The following is a 27,233-nucleotide window of genomic DNA, read 5'->3' as shown; positions in this document are numbered from 1 at the left end:
TCGTATATTGCAAGATCTGGTGTAGATGCTAACCAAGCTTTCTACTCATTTAAAAATACTGCACTAGTATGAACTCACTACAAGCAGTTACCATGCTGTGATTTCACTTTATAGGCAGAAATGCATAGTGTCATAGACTACCTGCACTAAAAATGTGCTAAATTTGGTTGTATCAGTGCAACAACGAAGAGGCATCCAAGTGGCACATGTGTGGGTTTAAGGATGAGTTCTACCTGGGTGCATGCATCTACCAGTGGGGATTGCACTACTGCAAGCAAACCTGGATGTAATGGAAAATTCTATGTCTGGGTTTGGATTACAAGACCAAAAAAAAAAAAAGTTATTTCTGTTAAAAGCAGCTGCAACTTTTATTTTATAGACCAAAAATGAAGCCCCCCCACCCCCCGCATCATACACACACACATAGAAAAGGCAAGACCATTGTAACCATTCAAGTGAAGGATATGGTGGGCAAACCTCCAGGACAGGCATCTCCTCAACACAGCTCACTCAGCACAGGTAATCCCACTCAAGTACTACAGTCTGTTTTGTTAAAAATCTCTACACACACACGCATACGCACGCACACGCGCTCTCTGTGCATCGTTTCAGGTCACTTTACTGCATAATTAAAACAAGAATAAAGTAACGAAAACATTGCAGTGATACAGCAACAGAGGTCTGAGGCACTCAGGGCAGAGAAGATGTTTTCTGGCAAATTTGGAAGTAGACGAGTCCAGTTCTGAGAAGCACTAACCCCTTTCCCCCACCTAAATTCTGCAGTGCCAAGGGGAGCCAAGGGTATGCAGCACTTCATGTTCTTGGATCTGTGGCAACAAATTCACCAGACGTTTTGCAAGAGGTGTATTTTATGCCCATGATTGTATGATTTTTAATGTGTGTTGGCTTAGGTGTTTCTTGTGTTACAGTGGTGTAAGACAAAGTCTACAATGGGGTCTGAAAAATTTTTCATTACAATTCAGAAGAAAAAATTAATTCCCTCAGCAGAGACACTAAAGATAATGGAAGGGAAATGGGCATGGAAAAAGAAAGGGTAGAGAAAAGAAAGGGTTAATCAATCCACACTCCTTAACATAACCATTTTCAGCTCACCATGACCCACTAACAAAATATAAAGGGGTATATATGCCCACTCTATACCCTGTCTGAGGAAAAAAAATCAGTTTTCATAGCTGCCCCCCTAAGACTTCCCAAAAGCCTGAAACTCACTCAACCAAGGGGGAAGAAAATGACCCGTTTAAAAATTACCAAAAGAAAATGAATACAGTGTTGAACATGTTTCATTTTCACACACTCAGACTTGTTTCAAGATACTTCACTGTAAGTCTTGTAAATCCAATCCCCCACAGCTACTGTGGATGTACTTTTTAAAAATGTCCCACAGTTAACAGACATAGGGATCCCATGAATCATGGGATCTTTTTGGTTCTTGTTGCATTCCTTTACCTAGGCAAGTCTGATACATCAGCTTCACCAAGCTTTTGGTGCAGGAGGCTGCCTGCAAGTACTGCTTTGCCAAAAAGCAGCTTATTCCAGGCAGCTGCATATAAGACAGACTTTGTTAACTCCCCATCCTATCAAATCTCCAGCAAGAGAAACAAGTCCTGCCATTAACACAGTGTGCCACCCACAGTGGCAATCACCACCAGCAGAGAGATGGGGGCAGAATTAAAGGTAGCCCGTTCTTGTCCGTGTGTGTCTTTCTCCCTTCTGCCCCCTTCTCAAGTAATAAACAAACAAAGCCCAAAATAGTATCTACAGAAGTAAGAGCAAGTCTTTGGAATAAGAAATGCTTAAAATCTCAGGTGCCTCTCACAAACCAAGAGTGAGAGGGCACACTGAAATGGTGAAAAAAACCTGGATCCCAAAATATCAAGTCCCAGTGGGAAAGCTTACCCACACTTTTCTAGCTAATATCATGGCAGCAAAAGAAGCAATTGTGGGTCTAATTGGAAGAAAGGTGCTAAAGAGATAATTGAAAAGAAAAGGAAAGTACAGCGTGAGTGTTGTAGGTAGGAGGAAAGCAGGAAATTCTTTAAATTCTTCTCTGCTTTTGCAGACATTGGGTCAGGTTCTTCGAGATATTCCTCTTATCTACAATCACCGAGAACAAAGTAAATGGTGAAATCTTTCTATTCTGTACTCTTTAAAAAATGCATAGTACAGGGGCAAAAAATATATATATATTTCTGGTTGTGATGCACCTGCTCAGTGTGGACTGTCACTGGGTCATGAAGTGGGGGCGAATGCTGTCCAGGCGGCGGGTCAGGATCTCGCAGCCCGTGTCTGTGACCAGCAGCGTGTGCTCAAACTGTGCTGAGCGCTTCCCGTCCCTCGTCACCGCAGTCCAACCGTCGGGCCAGGTCTCGTCCTGCCAGCCACCTGAAAACAGAGAGCATCACTTCTTGCCAGTTTTTAAATAACAGCCATCAGCCCCCCCCAGCGAGAAATGAAAAATCTACCAGCTCTACAGGATAGAACCAGCATCCTGGTCCATCACTACTCAAGGGGCAAACGAGAGTAAGCATTTTACTGCTAAACTGCTCACCTTCACAAATCATTGGTTCAATTGTAAATACATGACCTGGCTTCATGACTCCAACTGCCTTGTTTTCTGCAATAAAATAAACACTCAGGTTAGAAAAAGAATACCATTTAGTAAATCAGCAAATCCTTGTCCTAAGAGAATACAACAGAAACATAGCTAAGTCAAAAAAGCCCTTCTTGAGATGATCTGTTCACTTCTCCATTTTTATGTATACACAAAGATTTCCCTTAGCTCCTTCCTTCTCCCCATCCACCAACACTCTAATACTTACTCAAGCAGCTTAAAATTAATTGCTGTCTTTCTCTCCAACAACTGGAATTTCAACTCTAGTTCTATAAAACACGGAAAAATTATAATACAGGAATTTCTGCACACTTCTATAATGGAAAATCATAATAAAAAAACAGAAGTAAGAAGCACTTAAGATATTCAGTGAAGGCTTGGAATCTCCTTGCTTGTTTGCACTGAGCCATTAGCTCTAATAAATTGTCAAAATGTGCCAGTGGTTAAGTAATCCCATGATTCCATTAATGAAAGACTCACTGCCTCCTCATTACCTGGATAATGGGGTCATAGCAGTGTCAGAGTGATAATGCTGTGTTCATCAGCTAACATAAAATAGCAGAGCATTCTGAGGCATCCAGCACAATAACACAGGAACTTTTTAATGTTAAATGCACCAAAAATGCTTATGTGGAGGCACATGAACTGATGGACACCATGACTCCAGGAGTGCAGTTTGACTGGAGAAAGGCTTCAGCCCATTTCCTCTGTCCTGTTTCACCTGGAAGGACAGTGCAGCTCAGATGTAACTGAGCCTGAAAGCGGGAGCAAACTCCAAAACTGCACAGGAACCATTAACTCCAAGCTACTTTGCTGCTGTAGACAATTTGCATTCATTTTACATCCCCCTATCTAACCTTAATTGTGTTAATTTATTAAACTGCCTAAATCACCTAGAGGCTTTAAAAATCTCAGACACCAAGCTGCCACAACGGCAACAGAACATTTTTCTTAGAAAATGATCTTTTTACTCTTCAAACTCCTTTCACAGTAGGCTAGAAATAAGCAGCAACATTCTTTTTTCTCCAAGAGGCTTTAAGTCCCTCAGATATTTCCACTTTTGCTGGGACTCTGCATTTAAAAATACCAAGAAAGTCCCCAGCATCTTTCTTTCTGGGAACCGACATATTTGCCCAATGGAAAAAAAAAAAAAGCTGAAAGTTCCAAATAGCCATGAAAAATAGAAATTTCCTTTGTATTAGATTGGATTTTAATTGGCATAAAAAGCTCTCCACCTCCAAAGAATCCGTATTTTCTTCATTTTACACAACAAAAAGTACCTACCAGGAACTGATACCCTTTTACTCTGCAATTAACAGATTTTCTCTGTTGTCAGAAAAAATAACTTGGGAAAATGATGACATGGAAAGTCAAGAATTGCTAGACTCTGTTCTATAACCATAACATGTGTTAAAGCTCATTAGGAGAAGGGAAGATGGAGGCATCTGTCAGATCTGAGGAAGTAAGTGTCCTATTATCAGGGCAGCTTTACAGCTGAAGTGAGTGTGAACTGATGACTGCTTCATGATTTTTACTCTGCCCTTAACTGTCCACTGGCACTTAACCTTCTGTCCTTTGCCTCTGTGGATGTTGTTTCTTAGTCTTGCTGGAAAAATTGTTATGGTGCCACGGACATTTCCAAAAACTACCACTACTGGGGGAATGTTCACTCCTCCTCTGCCACACACTAGGATGAAGTTTCCAGAAAAACCAAATGACAAACTCAAATGAAGAAAAGTGAACGAAACGGGATTCATATTCAGGCACAACAGCCATCTATACTATTCAATGAGTTTTTTATTTGCATCTGTAAATGGCAGTAAGGTTTGGTGTAGACCTTCTAAGGAGAGAAACATTTGCAAGTTCATGTCAGACAAGAATGTCTAAGGGAATTCAGCTGGGAATTCAGGCAAAAACTTTGAGCACTTATCCAGTACTGATGAGAGCCTTACTAACCACTAGTGCAGGCAGATAAGCAGAGGTTCATAAAGTATGTTACAGTCCAGAGTTAAAAAACAAAAAATTATTTACAAGTGCCAAAATGCCAACTTGATGGCTTAAGTATATTGGGGGCATTCACTGCAAATCACTTGCCTACAGGATAGCACAAAGGGAATGAATACTCACTGGCATAATGGGGCACGTTAGGAGCTGTATGGAAAAGTTTATGGATTCCATGCCCGCAGTAGCTCCGAACCACTGAAAATCCATTCGCTTGAGCGTGTTTCTGAATTATGTTCCCCAGCTCTCTGTACCGAACACCAGGTTTTACTGCAAAATTAAAGAGATACAGAAGGGGATTGAGAGAGGGGATTTCCTTCAACACAACTAACCATCAAACACCATCTCTGTAGCACTCATGGTTTGTGTGTTCATCTGTTCCAGTATGCAACTTCCTATGATCACTTAATCCACTGAGTATGAATGTGAGTGCAATAACTTGAGAGAGGGAGGAAACTGTCTCATATAAAAAAAAAAAACCCACAAGAGAGACAGAAGAAAGCGCCTTTTTCACAAGAATACTACTTTCTTCCTTTCATGGATGCAACTGCTCACATTAAAAGGATGTCATAGTTTGAAATGAAAAATAAAGGACTTTCAAAGTACTTGGTGAGCTCTCACACCCTGAGATGCAGTGCTTTTTGCAATGAATGTAGGAACCATATTTTAATATTCACTTATCCCTCTACTATGTGAAAAGCACACACAAAGGACTGATATTTGGAAAAATAAATAAAAGGAAAATGGGTATCTCTACTCTTAGACAAGATTCTCAGTGACAATGCTACAGCAAATAAAATAAAAATGCTCATATTCAGGTTTAACTTTTTTGACAATCCCTTTAGGAAGACTTAAAAGTTAGAGAATTTGAAACACACGAAAATGGTGTGAGAAATTCTATTTGAGTACTTGGACAAGGGAGTAATAACACCATAAAAGCAACAATGTTTCATCATTCAGCTAGTGAAGATTCATCCCAAAAACAACCTTGGGCCCCTTAAAACAAAATATCAAGCTTTTCCATGACTATTCCCAACTCCCTGAATATATGCTGTTCCCTCAGGGAGCCAGATGTGTGGTGAAGCCATCTTAGGCAGAGTTCACATAAAACTAAAGCTTTATGTAAAGCAACCGTTTAGTTCAACTCTCTGCTAATGAAAGCGACTACAACCGAAACCCCTAAGCTGAATTTATAGAAAATAACAAGAAACTTGTATTACTGGAATATACATGCTTCTCCAAAATTTAAAAAAGGCCATGGTGGGGAAGAGATTCATCTGTGGTGTTTGTGCTAAATAGCTGTGAAGTATGAGCCTGACAGCACGTGCAACTCATTTCAATGGAGCAAGGAGCCCTCTGCTTCTCTCTCATACAGCTCTCCCAGCAAGAGCTCTGCTGGTCCAACACCAAGATGTTAAGATGATTTAAAGAAGGGAGAAGTGACCCCCTTTTAACAGCTAAGACACTTGCCGCCAGAATTCCTACTCACATGCAATGTCTAAAACCCTTTAAAACACATAACAGTATCGAAAAATTTGGTAAAAAAGACTTACAGTGAGAATTTTAATCTCATTGTAACAAACAAAGGGAAATTTCTGTCACAGTTTCTACATCAAAGCCAGGATACAAAGGTTAAGAGACAACACGTGTAACATTTGCTATAAAAAAGTTACCAAAGATACACACTGGTCTGGTTGAACTCTGAAAAACAAAGTGGTCATTTCAGAACCCACAGTTTCAGTAATCCCACATAAACAGGTAATCTCTATTCTTCACAGCTCAACCTGGCAGTATACACAACAGATACACAAAACATCAATCCTATGGATTTTTGTCTTTTCAGCTGGACTAGCTATCTCCAAATTTTTAACCCAAATTGTTCATTTTAATTTCTTTTATTTACATTAACTTTTCATTAAATACAAATTTAAATCCTTACTATATATAGCACCTTAAACTTCAATCTTTAGAGGCCAAGAAGTGATTAAATTATAATGGGGAATTTAAGAAGATGCAGGGTATAAAAGACACAGATGGTACAACTACTTCCAGGACTTGAGAAATTCTTCTTTTGTTTTCTGAAGTTAGAAAGGTAGCAGCATATTTATCTCATTGTATATCTTGATGCAGCTGCCCTGACTGTTATCTAAGCAAGATAATTAAAGTTCTGTAAGTACTGGAAGATATGGATCTGTCTTCTCTGGCACACTGCCACACAAAATCAAGAGCTCAAAACTAGCTTTATGAAGTAACCATCAGGTTTGGCAGGGCTAAAGAGATATGTTTAGGTACTCACACAATGTTTTACCTTACCAGTTCACTGTGCAACACCATACAAATTATAAAAGTAGGGCTTTCCAAAACATAATTTGTTTCTTGCATTCTCTGAGTTACTCAGATCAAGGATGTCTTACTCATCAATGGTCAAAAAAAGGCTGTTTCCATGTCAGTATCATCAGCAGATCAGCTCAGCATCAAATACATTTCCCTCATCAGCCCACATCTAAAAGAAGTTGCAGCCACCACTCACAGAAGCATGACTGCATTACACAACACCCATCATCAGCTGGTGACAGCACACCAGTGCTTCTGTGTGCCGCACCAGGAGTCACCCTGAGCAGAGCCAATACCAGCAGGCATGTCTGAGAACCAAAAGCTTCCTGCTGCAGGCACGTCTCACCTGCATCGATGGCTTGCATGAGGCACTCGTAGGTTGTCTGGACGAGCCTCCTGGCACCCTCGTCCACCTCTCCGACGTAAAAGGTCTCGTTGAGATCCCCGTGGTAGCCATTGCGATAGACGGTGATATCCACTGCCAACAACAGCACACACGGGAAGTCAGCGCCCTGCTCCTCACCTCCTGCCTCCCCACTGCTCAAAGAACACATCTGTACAAATGGGGCATTCCAACTGTGAAGTGATTACTTCACAAGAATTCCCTGAGAAAAACTCTTCCAGCAGAATCAGTTCTTTCATGCTTATCCTCTAGAGTCTATAAGTTAGTGTTGCACTGGTGAACAGTTTGATTTAATGAAATAAAAGGGGAAAAGGGGAGGAAAAAAATCCCCCAACAATGCAACACAGACACAGGAAGCTAGCATTGCTTTTTTAGGTAAATATTAAAATGGGAAAGAGAAGCTCTTTGCTCTATGGTGATTTACCTGGTTATAGTACTTTCTCACAATTAATTCCAGCACTTATAGGGGGAAATTAAATTTTAAAGGTATGTAATCATTGTTTTGCATATCAAGTTGTCTTGCTACGGCAGAATGGGAACATTTGTTTCTTTGTCAGTCAGCTGGTAAGTCTAATAGCTGCTACATCACCAAACCCACTAGAAGAGTTATTGCTCTGCACCCAAATCCTCTCACAAGTAAACAGTCATGAAGGGAACTGTAGCGAACAATAATACATCAGGAATATTGTACATGAGCTGCTGAGAGAGACCAATATGGTCTTGATAGGAAGATGTGGGAAAACACTCTTTGGTGTCACCAACTAGACATCATTTGCTAGTACCTTCTGGATGACATATTCCTGTGATTCAAAAAACCTGTTTTGGACTTTGGCATGGCTTCCAGGCTAAAAAGTTTTAATAAAATAAAAAATTGAGGCTTCCTTTTAGTCATTCATTTGGTACATTCCCTCCAAGGTACCTTTTCTATCCCTCCTTATAAACTGTCTTGGTCCTCCTTTTCAAGAGGCTTTTGAGCCTCTATAGAAAAGAAGCCCAGTTTTTTCTCATCATAACAAAGCAGAGGCTCGAAGCTCGAACAAGTGCAGGAATGTGGACAAAGATATGACTAAAGCCTCTTAGAGAAGCTGTTCTCTAGGGCTGAGGTACAGCCTTGGCATGCAAATAGCAGAGGTAAGGCACTGTTGTAGATGAAGCCAATCATGTTGATTAGAAGGCTGGAGTACCTCTTCAATTAGAAAAACCTGAGAGAATTCAGATTGTTCAGCCTGGAAAAGGCTTTGGGGTGATTTATTGTGGCTTCCCAGCACCTGAAGGGAGCCAAGGAGAAAGATGGAGAGTGATTTTTACAAGACCACGTAGGGAGAGGACAAGGAGGAATTAATTCAAACTCAAGAGTAGGTTTAGATCAGATACTAAAGGAAAATTCTTTACAGTGAGAGTAGTGAGGCAGGAACAGGCTGCCCACAGAAACTGTGGATGCCCCATCCCTGGAAATGTTCAAGGCCAGGCCGGATGGGGCTTTGAGCAACCTGGTTTATACTGAAAGTGTGCCTACAGACAGCACAAGGGCTGAAGCCAAATGATCTTTAAGGTCTTTTTCAACCCAAACCATGACTCCATGAGCTGGCCTTCTTAGGCTGGACTCCAGCAATGCCACAATAGCTGGCTGCAATAAAGAGCTCTGCAAAGGCATCATCTTCGAAATTAAAGTAAAATATAGGAACTTTGGCAAACATTGTAACATATGCCCTACAAGTTCAGAGCTTTCAACCAGCCCATACCTTACCTAGACAGGGCAGCAATCATGAGACTTGTTCTGAAAAGGCTGCTACCCACAGCACTGAGGTGTAGACTTAGTAGCTCTTTTTACAAGCTAATAAGTATTAAATATCTGATAATCTAAAAAGATGACAACCTGCTTCTAGAGGCAGGTCAAACCTTAGCATACTCTGTGTATTTATTTACAGGTAAGAGAAAGGCAAACCAATGCAATAAACAAAGGTGAAAATGTTTGTATAAAAAAAGCATCATTAATTTTTACTACCAAGCCAAGAAGAAATGAAGGTTAAAACAAGAAATGGTCAAATAATTTATAATAAAAGTGTCTCTCACCACCCAAGAAGGCCTAAGCACCTTGAGTACCAAGAACAGAAAGCAGCTGGTACTGTTAGGCTGTGAGTTGCTCAGAAAAAGATAAAATGCACCTATACAATGCCTGCACATTAGGACACTCTACAGTCATCATAATCGTCACGAGCATAGCAAAACTGTAACAATCTAGAGCCATCTAATCAAGAATTCACACTGAACTAATTCAGTTGAATAATTCAATATACATTCTATTCACTATACATACACAGTCTTGAACAACTGGAATCTAGCCTACAAGTGGTATTGAATACTCAGGCACTATACTAATGCACAGATCAGGGTAGAAGAATTATAAAGCTCTTGAAGTGGAATGAACTTTTGAAATTATTTTATTAAATAAATTTATTAATTAAAGTATGTAAAGAGCAGAGGTAAATGAGAACAACCTAACTGGTAAATGAGGACAAAAGCCTCTCTTAAGAAGCTATTCTAATGATGTTGCCTGCTTCTGAAACTTCACCTGTTTGCATGGTTTAGAGTGCACACAAGGTAAAAATGTTGAAGGGTAATTTTCACAGCACTTACCATTAACAATATCTCCCTCCTGCAATGGCCTCCTGTCAGGAATTCCATGACAGATCACTTCATTCACTGACGTACAACACGACTTGGGGAAATTATAATAATTCAAAGGGGAAGGATAACAATTCCTTGCAATACAAGCCTAAATAGAGAAAATACAATTTACACTAGTAAATTTTGTACAAAAAAATACACTGTAAAAAACATATGTGCCACAGCTTTACAGTAAGAATGACAGGCTGAAAAGCAGTGACTCCAGAAAAAAAGATTCTTCAAGCATTTCTTGGCAATGCTTTTGTTATACCTTGCATTTCTTACCAGGAAGAAATTAAAGCTACTTTCATTTTGTTTCTACTCCTTTTCATGTCTGACTGTGAGTGCTGAGATATTCAGGTCTGAAACAATGCATGGCAATATTTACTCACTCTTAACAAGTAATTTTCAATTACTGCTTTTAAGTGCCCAGTCCAAGATTTTTGCAAGACACACAAGCTAAACAAAATAATATTTAGCCCTATTTCCCCCCCGCTTTAAAACCTTAAGCTGCTTCCCTTGCACTGTAATAACCTTCCTTTATTTTTGCAAAACTGACACATTTCATATATACTTACACATACATACATACACATACTTTGTGACATACTGAGCAAAGTACTGAAAAAAAATACTGTTACCTTTTTTTTTTTAATTAAAAAAGAAAAAAATATGGTATGCAAAAAATACGGTAGATGCAGATGAAAAGGAAGCTCTCTAACAAACTTAACTATACCAAAACTGTTTCCTTTCTCACAATGCACAGAAGTAGCCTCAAGTACCAGATGAAATTATTTCATGGAGAAGAGAGCAAAGCAAAAAAATTACACAGTTCAAATATCTATGGAAAGTTAAAGCAGGAAGCATTCTTGAACATGTTTTTTAAACACTTTACTGGACTGTGGCTTTATTTTGTCAGACTGCATCAAACATCTTATTTCAGTTCTCTCTGAGGCACCTCAGTTCTGATTCCGAATCATAAATAATTTTTCTCCTCTATATGTCTTAGCCAACCACAGAGTACAAGAAGTCCATGGCCTACAAATGTTGTTCTCTTTATAAGGGTATCTGTGGAGCAAAAAAGGTTTAGAAGAAAGAAAACATGATGTTAACTGAGAAAGCAAGTGAAGAAACTTAGAAGAAATCTGAAGCCAGAAATATGGAAGCAACTGATACACAGAGAGGCTCAGGAGTTCCTAAATCACTTTGAACCTACCATTGCACTGTAGCACATTTCTGCCATCTGCACTACCCACCAGCTTCAAAGTGGGAAGCAGTTTGAAATAAAGACATGGAAATTGAGCAACAAAGAAAACACACAATAATCATTTAGAAATAAAGAGATAGAAGAAAACACTTATAAACAGAAGAATAATAAACTTATCTTACTAAATGGACAGCATGATCAATTTCTTCAGTAGTTACTCCTGGTTTCACCATCATGGCAGCAACATCCAATACTTCTCTTGCAAGCTGCAAATGAAACAATTCAAAATTTAAAATAGATTTAAAATTGATCTACTGGCTTCCTTTAAGTTGATTTAAAGTAGGTCAGGACTACTCTCTACAAAATTCACAATCCATTTTTGACAGCTACACTGAGATCACCAGGAAAGCTGTGTGGAGTTGGGCTCTAGAAAGACTTTGAGATGCCTCCAAGTCATGTACTCAGCCACCTTTGTGAGAGCTGAAAATACCCCAGTTAAGGTTTGGACCTCATTTTCCTTGAATGCCATAATCTTAAATCAGACTACCTACATGCATTTCCAAGTTTGACTTTATGATCAAGGAAGTGAATACAATTGAACAGCTCTTTTTCAAAAATTTTTAAGGATGGGGCTTTGTTCTTTTACTTAGGGACTTTTTAGTTTTTACTTAGTACCAACTCCAGGAGAGGAAAAAGTTCTCATTTATGCACTATAAAACATATTCTTAACAGAAACAATGTGTCAGGCACAGATTGTCTTACTACTAATAACAAATGCAGTAAACAGATAAAAGTCATCCTTCTGCTTGCAAAACACTTTACTGGGAATTGGGGGTCACAAGAAGGAAAAAAGCCAGAAGATATCAAGCTTCCCAAACTATTTTTCAGTGCTCTACAGTGGTTTGAAAGTTTGTACTCTCAAATGTGCTGTGAAAACGTGGTAAGATCATTACAGATTTTTAAAGACTGTAAAGGCACCTTGCAAGAAAAATCAAAACCCCCTTACCCTACACACTACTCGCATCCCTTCTATATCCTCAGATGACAGTATTTTTATTTGAGAGGTTCCTTTTAAAGCTTGTTCTGATTCAGACATTCCTGAAAAGAAAAAAGGGAGAGGATTAAAAAAAGAAAGAAAAAACCCCATGTTACATAGAGTGATGATTGCTACACATATCCAATCCAGGAACTTCTTCAGCTTACCAAGGACAATAGAAGTACAGACTTTCTTACCACAGCCTAAAGAAACCCACCAAGCCATAGTATTATCATCATTATTCAGATTAATTGGAATTCATAAGCCTTCCACAATACCATAATGCCCCATGTGCTCAGGAAGCCCATTCGCTTACTGCATAAAACCATCATGTCCAGTTAGTCCAAACACAACCTTCAATACCAGGTTGACAAGGAAGTTGTTTTATTCATAGAAAAGCATTTTTCAGCTGCTCTTAGAAAATAATTAGTGAAAATTACATTCTAACGCAGTGATAAAGGGCTACATGAGCTTGGGAATATACCTGGTTATACTACTGCAATATTCAACTGACAAAAACATGTAAATTCTTCCTAACAAATTCTGGGCAATCTCAGCTTTATAGATGAGCAACCCCATAAAAGCCAGTATTTTGTGTTGTTTTATTATTTACACTCTTTAAAAAATAACTATGGAGTATCTTAAGATTAAAAAATAATGCTAAGACATTACAGCAGCCTTTTGGGGAAATGCAAAGTCCCAATACTGATATAAAAAGAGGAAAATACCAAAACAATCCAGTAAGTTAGTAATTTTGAATGCATTTCCTCTCTGTTCAAAACCAGCTGGAACTCATACCCCAGTTTTCTTTTGGGGATTGCATACTGCAAGGTTTCCTTGGTTTTGTTATAAAATAAACATTTTCAACAGATACACTGATGCCACAGAGAATGGCTTAGTAGAATTCATCTGTGACAGTCAACTGATTGCTGTTTGTTATCAAATTAGCAAGAGAACTAGGACTTATATGTTTGAGATTAAAAAAAAAAAAAAAACAAACCAAATTAACTCACTCTTAATTTCCTGTACACCTTTGAAAGACAGCCCATTACAAACTTTAGACTTCCAAAAAATATTTGCAACCATGATTCTTTAAAAATCGGTAAGTTACTGTGGAGAAGTAGTAAAGTGAGAACAGATAAAAGAGGTTCCCTTCTCCATTATCTCCTTCATGCTTTAAAGGCTTTTTCAATGGAAAGGAAAACAGAGAGCAAACATAACACTCATAATAGTGATTTGTTTCAGGTTACCTAGTGGGTGATCAGCATAATCCGGTCTCTGAATATAACTTGGCACAGGTCTTGTGGGTGTCTAAATAAATCACAGGCAAAGCTGGTTAGGTTGCAACAACACTTACTATCACAAAAACAGAGTCCCACAGCAAAATTAAATACAATATGAAATATTTCATGTGAAATATGGCTAAGTCCATTTAGAAAAAGTTGCAAAGTATGTAAACACTCAAAAAGTTCCAAGTTTCAATCCCAGACATTCTGCTGTTACCCCCTATTGCTATCATATTATACAACTTTTAATAGCCAACTGTACAGCTTTGTAAAAATCAAATTTTTATTGTCAAGTGAATCAAACTGGTTTTATAATGTATTATGCCTTATTGTAGCATTTTTTTCTGCTGCTTTCCAGACTGCAAGTGCAATGGTTCCAAATACATCCCTCTTCACTTTATCAAGATTGCTACTTCTAATCATCATCTTAGTTATTTGCATAAGCCTCACAGCAATCACAAGACAAAAAAGCCAATGTTCAGAGATAACACAACCAAATTACCTAGCTAGTGAAATGTCCCAAACACCTTTTTCTCCAACAACACTAAGAAACACACATGGGCTCAAGCTAAGCTACTGTGCTCTCTAATGAGCCTCTAACATGGAGAAGACTAGACAGAAGATGCCACTGGGGCAGCTTTTCTAGCACAGGCCAATTAGAAAAGACAAATGTAATGAAAATGCCATTATTTATTGCTGTAAAAAAACCTTCAGCTTACTCCATGTACAAACTTGTACCAATTTAAAAATACAGTTACATCCGTATGTCCCTCTGTGTGTGTGTGTGTAATATATATATGCACAGTTATATGTCATCATCTTCTAAACCCACCTTTGACAACCAAGAGGTCTTACTGACCTCTGCTGTTCTTCACCATTCCAGTGCAGGAGATTACTGTAACCTCTGTTCTTTCAGCTGTTCACCAGTTCACTCACCAGGTTATTTTAAACCACTTACATAATATAATAAAAAACCATTTATTTAAATTCTAAATGAATTCACCTGAACTTTTTAGAAACAGACGGCTCCATATCGGGTGAAGACAACAAACAGCTGGGAGACATCATCTGAACTAGCAAGTAGCTTTTTTGCAGAATAAATGTCACAGTGTACATCCAAAAGGTATGAGCTGAAGCCTGTTACTGATGCTCACAGGCACTCTCTTAATTATAAATACACCAGGAGATAGAACAAGTTAAACCAAAATGAACCACGGTAAGGACAGCCATTCATGTCCTTGCCATCAGGTTCAGATCAACAAGCTCTCCTCTCTCAGCAGAAATGTGGGAGGGCATCAGGTCAGGAGTGGTCCATTAGTTGCTACAGAACATAGCAGTGCTGGAGTAGAGTGGCACCCCTTGCTTACCAGTGGATAGTGTGGCCTGAGTTTCCCAGTGTATCGATAACCAGACCAGGGATTTGTGTTAACATCGCCTTCCAGGCTCCAGGAGGAAACTTCACGCTTAGCTTTTTCATCTTCTGAAAAGACAAGAAAAAGGGGGAAAAAAGTTGATGCAGCAAAACCTGTCCTACTAAGGATGAGAACTGTGGGGTCTAGAAAGTGACTCAGAAGTGCTTAAGTCTAGACCTGACTCTTTCTGGAATTTCAGATACTGATATATGCAAGTGTATCATTTTGTGTTGTCCATTCCAAATTCACATTCTTCCTACCCTATTCAACAGCAAACTGGGGAATGTCAGGACTGAATGCACAAAGAAAGTGCAGTAATTAAGTTGTTCTTCATTTGTAGTTTTATAACACAGTGCTTGTTTCATTCCTGGGAAAAAAGCCTGTTTCTACAGAGGCACTCAGTATCCCTTCAATTAGCACCCTTGCACTGCAGGGGAACATTCCTTAGTTGCACTCAATGACCAAAATGACCTGAGGTGGGAAGGAGACCATCCAAAGGGGGAAGGGAGGCCATCCTACTGTCAGGCTCAACACATGGAGGCTGCTACCCCTCCAGAGCTGATGGAGAGAGTGCAGGTCCTGCCACTTCTTCAGTTCAGGACAAACAGTGCTCACACCTTAGGAGATGGTCCCAAACTGCTGGAGTTTCCCAGCTCTCCAAACCTTGTGAAATTCATGTCTGATGTGGTCCAATGACTGACTTCATTCACAAATAACACCTTCTCTATGAGGGCAAATTGAAGGTGTTTAAATAAAGGAGTGAAACAAGCAGATCCTAAGCAACACCAAAAGGAGAAGTACTTACTCAGAAAGAGAAGGCAAGGGTTAAGGAAGAGCATGGTAACATTAATCTTTAACTCATAACTGGATAACTTATTTGTTTTCTCTTTTTATATCTCAGAAGGATGAAGAGGTAGCAAAAGCTCTGCCATTGCAAGCCCTAATGTCAATTCCTCAGAGCCTCTGTGGCTGACATCTGAGCCATCTGCTCAAATGACATTCAGTTCAAATGAAACTGAGAAATAACAATTTAAAAGTCCAAAGCTGTTCATATTCACACAAATAAGGAGGATGCAGAATGCAAGTATGAACTATTGGATCCCTACACTGGGAAAGCAGAAAGAAGGAAAACATTTGTAATTATCTGTACTACTCCAACCTATTTACCATTCAACATTTATAATGGAAAAAGAAGCTTTATTGGGTTTTAGGAAAGGAGGTAAATTATTTGAGGATGTGAGTTTCTGCCATACCACTTTTTAATCCTACCCCCCTTTTCAGCAAGGCTTAATGAAGATAGGCAGGGTGGTGGCAGGGAGGAGGCAAGGGGGCAGAACTGAGGTCTGCCCTCTCTTTGGTTTTAAACTTATGGGTTATTTTCACTACTCAGATAAGGTAGAATCTACCACTGTCCTAGTATTTCTGTGACAGAGTTACCAGCTGTCACTAGGGCACACAGATACTCTTACTACCTTGAACTGAACTCAGCAAAATCCCAGCTATGATACATCCTCTATCAGTGGCTGCACCATGGGCACAAGCACTCTCCCTTTTTTCCCAAAAATGTACAGAGCAGCTGCACTCTGACTCACCTGCGCTCCAGCAAGTGTCTAATCACAAAGACTTTGCAAGAACCTTTCCCACTGTACTGCCTTTGACTGCATTAGACATCAAAATGCTATGAAGGAACACTGCATTACAATAGTGATTTAGCATTCTCCTTGCCCTTTATTTCAGCGCTTCTCTTTCTGTGTTCATATACCTGGCAACCTAGCTCGAGCAATAATTCATGCAAATAGAAAAGTGAACAGAAACAAACACTTCTGTGAACCTCTGCCTCTGAAATTTTACACAGTGCTTTAGATTGTTGAGAACTGGACAAAATTTCAGATACGCATCACCCAGTGCCAGGTATCTTGGGAAAAAACTCAATACCATTCCTAGGCAGAGAAGTACAGAGCAGTTGAGGTTGGAAGGGACATCTGGAGGTCAGCTGGTCCAATCCCCAGCTCAAGCAAGGCCACCTACAGCTCACTGCACAGGACAAAACCAATTCAAAGAAATATGAAAATGCATTTTAAAAAGTAATGTACTTACTTGCTTTCTTGTGTAATAACTTGTGAGTGGCCCAGCTTCCCTTAAAGCACTCCTAGAATTGCAAACAAAAATGTATAAATATATGTTTTAAGCAGTATTTACATGGACAGACATGCCAAGCTGATAAAATAGAGAAGGAAATGTATTTTAAAAGAAAACTGGAAGACTGTTTCTATTAACGCTTGCAGCAATATGCTGTAAATGCTACTGGTAATTGCCAGTCTTAGCAATAGAAAACATCACATTCAGAGGTTTATGAATCAGAATAGGCAGAAAAAGACAGCCAAACAGACAACACCCATGGCAGTGAAATACACTGACATAATCCTACATATTGACTATTTATCATTTCAGTGAGTAACTAAACACCGTGGTGGCTGCAGGTTGGCTGAAGCAGAGTCTACCTCTGCACCTGATCTTACAGCGCTGCAGTGAGCAGCAAGGTCCTCCCTTGACTCCTCAAGAAGCCACCTCCTCCTGCTAATTGCATCCCTTCTGCCTCCTGCACCAACACAGGAAAGCAACAGAGGCCAATTAGCACAACCACAGGGGAACTAATGAACTAGACCAAAGGGCGGAAATGAGGGCTACTGAGTGAAAATAGGAAATTGAAAAAAAAAATTATTGAGAAAGTTGAAATGGAAATCAAGAAAAGAGTGACTGTGGAGGAGTTTGGCCTTTTCTCTTCTTCCCAAGTACAAATAGAGCAGTTAATGCAAGGAACAAAGCATCAGCAAAGGAGCAGATGGAAATGACTAGCAGCTGGAGAATAAAGAAGGACTAAGATGAAGAAAAGACATGAAAAAAAAGAAAAGAGATTTAAGTAGAAAAACCGCAGAAGGCAGCATTAAAGGTGATCCTTTAAAGTGCTAATTAGCAAATTACTTGGGTTTGTGGCAGAAATTCTAAATCAATGCCTATGTGCACTCAAAACATCCATTAGGAAACTGCTAATTCCAATCATTGACAATTACAGCTGAATTTCTGAAGAAAGAGGCAGGAAGCAAACTGGTTTTCTTTTCAAGGAGAAACAATACTAATGCTGAATCATCACTGTAAAACTACCATCCAGAGCCAACAACTGATTCAACCTAAAGTATACAACACTCAACCAGTCCAAGACAACACATCTGCAAACTGAGTCCAGCTAACATTCTACCCTTGCTTCCGGGCTGCTCTGGAGCACTGCGAGCAGTCTGCTTCTGTTGAGCCATCCTCTCTCTCCTCCCTCATTAGTCTTGCAACAAGCAGGTACCAAAGTGCACCCACAAACAAACAGTACAGTGGTGCACAAGCACACCTACGTTCAAAGACACCCTGCTGTGTGTGTGCTGTCCCCCTCACGACCAGAACCAGCTGCTCGTTGTGTTGTGCTGCCCCACACACCAGCAGTGGCTGCACTGCCAGGAGCTCTGAAAGCAACACTTCTGATGACCGGAGAGAACGTCACTTCCAACAGCAGCCCAAGTTTACTGCCACACTTATATAACCCACTGCACACACAGACCTTTGCACAGCACAGTTCTCTGCTGGGGGGCTGGGAGAAAAGGAACAGGTTAGAACTGAGGCCTGCTTTAGGGAAAAGAAAACAATAAAATAAAAAACATCTAAAAACACTATTTCAAGGACACTGGAAGAACCAGTAAGGTTTTAATCCCCTTTCAAACACAAGATCTTTGTTCTAAAGCATTAAAAAAGGACTATGCAGCTAAGCACTTAGAGCAGGCTACCAAGTCTGCAAGTCTAGAATCCACTTTTTTTGAATATAAAGGAGTATTTGGGGAACGAAGGCATACCTCAGCTGTGGCAATTACTGATTGTAGTTCATTCTCTGCTTTCCCATGAAATTCTGGGGGATGTTCTCCAATGCCCTGGTTTTGTCCTATACCAACAGCCTTTCCTCTCTGCTGGCCCCTAACCAGAAAAAGCCAGGCAAACACAGCACCAGGGACAGTAGCCTAACTAGGGAGGCTCCATTTTGGCTTTTCATTTCCTGCAGCTGTGGACAACCTAAGATGATTCTGCATAACGCTGCCATACGCCTAAGTTCTCCCAAACACGTCTCCCATATTTTACTTGCCCTCTATCTCCAGAGAAGCAGTAGCTCTGGCAGAACTCCTGGGGCACAGCTCCAAAGCTGCTGTAGCCCGAAACAACCGAGCCACCTGCCCCATGTGCACATCCATCAACTGCAACAGGCACGCACAGTACATCCGAAGCATTTTGGTGAGTGGGGGCTGTTACAAGTGCATGGTACAATCCATCAATCTCTCTGCCTTGGTCTGACACTGCTGGAAGGCACTCAAAGGACATGCTGCACATCCACCTCCAGCCCATCTATTTTGTGTAGGATCAGTCATACGCTTCCTGCGAGCACTGGACTGACCGGTACATACAAATTATTTATATGCTACAACCCACTGCACAAGCACCACATTGCACATGACTGCAGAGCTCTGCCTTGGCAGCTCCACACAAAAATATGGCAGCTGTCATCTCACAGGGTGGAGAATCATAGCTCTGGCAACAAAGCACTCCCAAAGTACAACTGCACATTGCAAACACCCTCACCTTCTATACTGCAGACTTCCCAACAAGCTAAGGAAGAAACCTACTCTTTCTCTCCATCTGGGCCACATTTTGGAGTATTTTCTGGAGAAAATTATGCTTTTCACTGAGCCTTCTCCTGACACATCTACTTCAATTTGGCTATTGCCATTCCTGTCTCTTAGCAATTCTTCTGTGTTCCTACCCAGGTCAGGAAAGAAAATTTTCAATGACTAAATAAACAAAATCCAGGGGAAAAAATATCCAGGGTGACTTTTAAAATTAAAATGAAGAAAATAAAGATTTTTTTTTTCAGATACAGTGAAAAAAGGAACACGTAACACTGCATGGTTATCTTTTAAAACATTAGCTTCAGTGGGAAGGTACACAGGAACAATATGAATTTGGCTTCAAGCTCCCCTTGGAAGACTTCCTAGGTTTCATTTCAAGCACTACATAATCCATTAGCATCCCCACCCTTCTCACCTAAAGCTTTTTTTTTTTTTTTTTTTATTGCATGTGACTTTTACACCTCAATCAAGACAGACATGGAAACACTGAAGAGGACTGTACAAGAAGAGAGGTCAAATGTACGGCCAAAAAAAAGCAGAGAGGTAATCCTTGACTTGTTTAGGGTAATCCTGGGTACAACTATTCTATCAGAAAAATATAAATGTGTCTTCTAGACAGAGGCAGCCAACATACTGAAACCTTCAACAACATTTCTGGCTTCAGGACATTCTTAAACCAATCCCACTGGTTTTGTGTTTAGAGACAAGTTCAACCCAGTGTTCATCAGAATGTAACAGAAGGTAACCAAAGGCAAACCAGCATTACCATTTGAAAAGCTTCCTGTTGGATCCCCTTGTGTAAGATGTGTTATTTCTGAAAATTATTTTTACCTTAAGGACTCGCCCAATATCAAGAGAATAATGTGACATAGCAGCATTTGCTTTATAGCATAGTGCATTTTCACTATGAACACACTGATCACTACCAAATAACTCGAAGTTGTTTTTTTTTTTTTAAATCAACCACGGAAAGAACAAAACCCTTTAAAATAGTTATCAAAGTAATTAGGGAAAAAAATCTTCTATGTTTATTGTCATTTTTAAAGTAATAACAGAAAGCTTCTTATTTATTCAGTTCATGTATGCATACAATCTGATTAAGAGGTGGAAAAGTACAGCCAACTGCAAATTCCAGAGGAAAAAAGGATGTTCAATCAAGATTAGGATATTACTACACTACAAACTTCTGTATAGCACACACAAATACAACAAACTATATTTTAAATAAGCTACCCAGAGACACAGACGTGTCTCTGGGTAGCTTATTTACACAACCCACGTTCCTGGATGTGTTCACAGACAGGATGGACGGGGCTCTGAACAGCCTGGTCTAGTGGAAGGTGTCCCTGCCCATGGCAGAGGACTGGAACTAGACAGCCTTTAGGGTCTGTTCCAAGCCAGGCCACTCTATGACAGCCAAGCCTAGGAAGCTATGCAGGCACTCCAGCACAGAATCTAAGACATGCTGACAGACTGTGTTTCTGAACTGCATGGGAAAGGCTCATTTCAAGTTAGCTTTGGCAAGCCCTCTGTCAGCACTCCAACTTGTGTCCAACTTCCACAGAATTACCCCCTCCATCCTCTATGGTCATCATTCAGAGCCACTGTGATGAATTTCAAAAAATACCTACTTTACAGAAAATTAAAAAAAAGATAGTCAGAATCAAGACTGTGAGGACAGACTGTCTCTTTGTATGTCATTATATCCTGAAGAGCAATGGACAAACTGCAAGTGCCAAGCAGCACACTGTAGCTAAAAATGTTCTGTGCAATTTTTTTAACAGAATTTACAAATGTCCTTTAGAATGTAAAACTGTCTGGGGCTTAACCTGAGAACATGTCATTTTGCAAAATGAGAACTCATTTTTAACCATATGCCTTAAAGGTATGCAAAACAGAAGACAAAAAAAACCCTCTGAAGTACAGCACTTAGTTTAATACCAGGCTATCAATTATATATACATATTAAATACAGTACAGATTAACTCATATTTTACCCATAAGTACAAGTGTGTTGAGGTGTTAATACATTTGATGTTAAATGAAACAATTGATTCTTTTCAGCATGCTGAAATCCTTCTAGGGCTGTACAAGCCCACAGAGACAGCCTCCAGTCTGAAAAACTCTGTACAAAATTCCCAAAGTAGTCTAAGCAGCACACATGAATAGTCAGTTTTTCAGAAGAGTTGGATATGTGTTTTCAGAATATGTGTTTTCAACTCCAAGGGAAGCACCTACATGCAGAACCTTGGTGTCAGCAGGGTTGACTGACTTTCTCCTTTAGATGGGATCTAAGATCCCATCTTACCCTGAGACTCCTGGGTCCCTCATGACCAAGCCCTTCCTTTGAGGAAGGGACTGCATTTTGCAGCTCTTCAGATTTACAGAAATATAGAACTGATTTTTGAGCGAACAATGGACCAGAGGAATTCCAACTGGACTATCCTGTCAGTACATGGAACACTAGCTCAGCAAGTCTGCCTACAGGAGTCTGAAGTTTTACTTTCAGAAAGTCAGGAGGGCTCAGCTTTCATATCTCACGAACAATCAGGTGCTTACCTCAGACACAGGTATTCTTGGTGATTTATAGGCAATTGAAAATGTCAACTTCCTGATGAAGGAAATCTGATTTTCTAGAAGATGGTATCAGCTGAGTGCCTCCTATGCCTGAGGAAACTCCTATGTGCTGCAGCTGAATCCAAGCAGCTGGTTTCAGCCTATTTCAGACACAAAGAACACTGAACCAAGGATGAAACACTGCACTGATGTCCTATGGTCAGATGTGAGAGAGGACAAAAAAATAGTTTCATCCAGGTCTATTGCTCCCTGCTCCCCATCCCCAGCACATTGACAGTGAAAGGAAACAGCAAAGCAGCAGATGGGACAACAATCTTCTCTTCAGGTCCAGAATTTTTCACAAATTACTGTCACCTTGAGCATCCAAAGCTGTCAAGGGACCAAGGCTGAGTGTCAGTGAAAATGTGCCTTCCAGAAAGCAGTAAACGGTATATAAACTCACTGAGAGAACAAAACAGTATTTCTTTCCTGAAGAAAATCACACCCCACCTCAGATATCAAGGGGTATCACGAGATATTGGGAGGCACCCACCAGTGCAAAAGAGACACTGGCCCTGACTGTACAGTTCAGAGAAATGCTACCCCTTCAAACACCTGAAACACATGTGGCAGAGTCACCAGACAAGCCCAATCCTCACTTCTGACTCCATAACCAGACCACTTCATACACCTGGGGCTGACTACACAAGGGCACACAAAACAGGAAGGGGCAGCACTTCTCCTTGAGTATGTTATGACTACTATTAGGATACAACCCATGGCCACCAGCTCTCAGAGAAACAAAAATGGCAAAGGCCACTGACTTCAGAGTAAGAGAATGTTTCCAGAACGTGCCTATGCCTACAAGTAGGTATTTCTGAATTTGGCTGGAGAAATGGCCCTGTATCAGAGTCCAGTCCACACCACAGTAAACCTATTCTGTTTTATCCAAGACATTTATGTAAGTAGTATGAAAGATAAAAAGCAACACAAAATCACTATTAAGTGATCCATTCACAATTAGAAGGCTCATATGAAAAGGGTAACTGGAGATCTCAAGAACAGTCTGTACTCTCCCTTTCTTTATCCTTCATCCACTTGTAGAAGACATAAAAGAAATGCAAATTGTCTACTTAAACACAAACTCTTTATGTATACTACACACAATGTACTAGTCAATGCAAGTGACTGTATCAGTAAGGCAGATTTCAATAATAACAAATTCATCTTAGCAAGAGAAACTCTACACCTGAGATGTGATGCTGGACATCTGTGTGATTTCCACATTCAGAATATAGACTGAATTACTCTTTCTCACCATAAGATGATAAACACACACAACACTGCAGTAAGTCTCTAAATAAAAAGAAAACCAGACAGTGAAAAAAGGCAGCTGATAGTGACAGTACTTGATTTACTAGCCTAAAATATTGCTAAGGTTAACAGCAGACAGAATCCTTCAACAGAACAGTTCTTCTTGTTACAGCTTGAAGTGAAAGGGAAAAAAACAAGCCAGGGTTCAACACATGAGGAGGGTTCACATCTCAAGAGCTTCTCTGCTGCTAAAAGCCATTTTTACCTTGTCTCCATGACCAGTTCAACCTTCCTGCTAGGCCAGAACCTGGCCACATGGCCCCCTTTCCATCCATGATCCACAAGCACAACTATTATCTAGCAGCTGTACCCAGCTTCCAAGGTGCCCAACAGCCAGTAAGGAAACAGTGCTGGCTCAAAGAAATCCCAGAGAATGTCAAATTACTCCAGCCTAAGCATTTTCAGGGCACGTTGCTGAGGCATACATTTTGATGCAGAGAAAGAGAAAAAAAGAAATTACCAGAATAACACCCTTTATCCAGGAAAGTAGAAACACAAAATATAAATCCACCAGGGAAATCATTGTCTTGACGCAATCTACTTGGAAAGTTCAATTCTCTATGTGTAGTCATGAGGAATATTTTTTAATCAATCTCCACACTACAGTGGGATTCTCAGCCCTATACTTACTATACCTCCTACACCCTTCAGTCCTATATCAATTTTTTCTTAGCAAATGATATGTTAGTAACTTATAATCCAAACACATGGCTTCACATGGTTACCATCCCACAGCAGTTCACAATTTTCTGTTGTTAAATCTTAGCACTAGAGAAAATAAATTCCTACAAATTTGGTTTTAGCTCTGATTGGAGTTTTGGCTGTATGAAAAAGTCAATGCAGGCTTCCAAGCAGATTAATTACCTGGTGTCCATGCCCATACAGATGCTTTTACCTGTCAAGGAGATGCCAGATAGCTTGTGGCTCCCAATCCACCCTCAGCCCAAAGGAAGCACCCACACACCTGGCTACCACCAGTGCATTCCATAACGACAGGCTGATTTTATGGCTGGGCTAAACTGGGCCACAGTGGGCAAGCCTGCTCTTCAGCAGCACCCTCCTGAAGTGTTTCATGACCCCGCAGTGCTAAACCAACAAAAAAAACCCCAAACAATTGATGCAACTGCTTTTCCTCCATTTAAAAGGAAACTCTGAAGACCTCAGAAGTGGCTCACCAAGGAATCAGGGACAGCCTAAGGCAAAAGGTAGAAGGGTGCACCCAGAGAGGGAGGGAGATGCACCAAGCCAGCTACAGGCTATGCTGTGAGGTGGAATAACATCCTAGGTCCACTCACTAGCTCATCTAGGAGTTATTTATGCATGTAAGACCAGAACGGAAAGAAAACCACCAAACAGGGAGCTCCAGAAAAGTTTCACTGATGCTAACCAGACCAGTCCACTGCTGTCAGCTGAAACTTGCAGGAAGTTCAGAGAAAATAACAGTCCTTCACCTTCCATGTGCTTATTTGAAGAGGCAGCCAGGTTGTCAGCAGCACCTCACCTACCCTCCTGCCTGTGCCTGTCACACACTGGGGCAGGATGGCAGCAAGTCTCCTCCATGGCACGAGGAGAGCTGGAGCCTCGGGACAGCTCCATGCTGGGCCAACACAGGGTACTAAGGGGGGCTAAGGGTCCTTGCTACAGGATGGACATGGGCACTCTTCTCTCTGTGCATGACATTTCTCGCACGTCTTTAAAATAGGCTGTCACTAATGTCCTTCTCTGTAACACCTCACCCCAAAACCACATTCCTGACTGGCACAGCGAGGCACAACATGCCCCAAGTCACTCAGAAATGAGATGGCTGGGATCCCCAGTTCAGTACTTCATTTTCTAGGCAGGTCAGCTTTACAAGCATGTAGTCAGTTATCCAGCAGCCTACTTTAACAGGCCAAGAAGTATTTCCAGTAATTCCCTTTTTTCTAACAACAGCAGCAGATATTTCCAAATAATTAAACTCAGTATATAGAAAACAAGAATCTCTGCATCCCATATGGAATTAGCTGAATTAGAGGTGGGAAGGAAGGGAGTGAAGATGTAACTGGAACTCTTCACATTGGCCTGTTCATTCTCTTAACAAATGGTTTTGTCATCACCAACCAATATTTGTATACACCGATGATGCATTTATGATGAGTTTTATATCAGACACGTCAAAACACACAATAAAACCTAGAGCAAATCCTAGAAGTTAACCACAAGCACCACGTGGGAACTAGAGATGCAGAATTGTCAGAACAATTCTGAGCTGCAGCTGCTCTAATCTGGCACCAACTCCCAGCATAGGGCACAGAGACCTCAGGGGAAAGTACCCAGAAACTGTGCAGCGGGTGTGTCACAAGCACGTGGGAAATTTTCCCCTAGTCCTATGCAAACCATATCAGCTTACATCCTGACTCGGAAAAAATTTCTTCCCAATAATTAAATTAATCTAGCTGATGTGACTGAATTTCTTTCTTATGTTTATCCACAAAAGTTCAATGACTTTACTCTGAGTTATAATTGTGACAAGGAAAGCCAGTGTTAATCTCTGAACTACACACATACATCCTCACTGATTTTGACAGAATTACATATACAAAAAGTTCAAAGGATTAGGCTACGTATTTCAGTGCACGTTTGAAAGTTAATAGAAAAACCCAACCAAAACCAAAACAAACCTCACAAACAAAAAACGCACTCAAACAGTCATCAGACAGCTCTTTTTACTGGAGGACCACGCTCTGTTACCACTGTGGCCCACAGAACACGTCCAATTCTGACATTTCTACGTGGGAGCTGACTGCTCTATGACATGTGGCCTAACCTGAACCTTCCTGTTTGGCACCCTCAGAGCAGAACACCGAGGGACAGAGTGGAGAAAAAAAAAGTTAGGAATGAAAAGGGACTAATACAAAAAAGGAAGAGTACCAATGGTTTTCACAGAAACTCATAACTTAGAGAAAATCTGTTTTCAGAGCAACAAGTCTCCCGGTGTCTATCAAAGCCGAGCAACTCCAGAGCTGACGCCGGCAGGGAAACGCAGCCGCTGGAATTTGATGAGCACGTCCCCACTTTGTCCCACTAAGCCTTTATTTTTAAGGGGGGCACACGGACCACCCACCCCTTCAGGCAGAGAACGTCCGTGCACCCTCTCACGAGCGCTCCGGCTGCGCTTTAGTGCCGCCGAGGTCCCGCATTGCCCGCGGCCACGAGGAGAAACGGGGCTCCCGCCCCGGGGGGCCGCCAGCCCGGCTCCCCCGGCTCCAACAACCGAGGAACCGAGGGCGAACTTCGTGCGGGGTCCCTGGGCGGGCGCCGCTGGCCCAGGCTGGCCGGGAGCGGGCGGGCAGAGAGGCAGAGCCGGGCACGCCGGGCCGGGCCCGGGCGGCCGGGAGCCGGCGCGGGGAGCTGGATCCTGCGCCCGCCGCACGCCCGGAGCGCCGAGCGAGGGGCTGGGCCGCGGGGAAGCTCACCTGCGAGCAGAAGTAGGAGCCCTGGATGCCCAGCTTGAGGCAGGTGGGGCATTGCAGCTTGGCCTCGCTGCTGCAGCCGGCGGTCTCGCAGACTCTGCGGGTCTCCACCGCCGCCGCCATGCTGCCGGGCGGCCACGGGGGAGGAGCCGCCGCCC

At 41.1% G+C, this 27,233-nt stretch overlaps 1 protein-coding gene across 1 annotated transcript; it reads right to left on the bottom strand.

Annotated features, from left to right (window-relative positions):
• Positions 1-409: 409 nt before the first annotated feature.
• Positions 410-27,233, bottom strand: METAP1 (methionyl aminopeptidase 1). The gene is made up of 11 exons (XM_050974209.1): positions 27,079-27,233; positions 17,076-17,127; positions 14,934-15,046; positions 13,531-13,591; positions 12,251-12,342; positions 11,427-11,510; positions 10,008-10,146; positions 7,314-7,445; positions 4,760-4,903; positions 2,570-2,635; positions 410-2,403 (listed from the first exon to the last, which is right to left on the bottom strand). The coding sequence occupies exons 1-11, from the start codon at positions 27,196-27,198 to the stop codon at positions 2,243-2,245; spliced, it is 1,164 nt and encodes a 387-aa protein (XP_050830166.1). The 5' UTR covers positions 27,199-27,233; the 3' UTR covers positions 410-2,242.

This window comes from Serinus canaria, chromosome 4 (genome assembly GCF_022539315.1).
Source record: "Serinus canaria isolate serCan28SL12 chromosome 4, serCan2020, whole genome shotgun sequence".
NCBI classification, from domain to species: Eukaryota; Metazoa; Chordata; class Aves; order Passeriformes; family Fringillidae; genus Serinus; species Serinus canaria.
The sequence above is the reverse complement of the archived record's forward strand: the minus strand, read 5'-3'. Positions and strand labels throughout refer to the sequence as shown.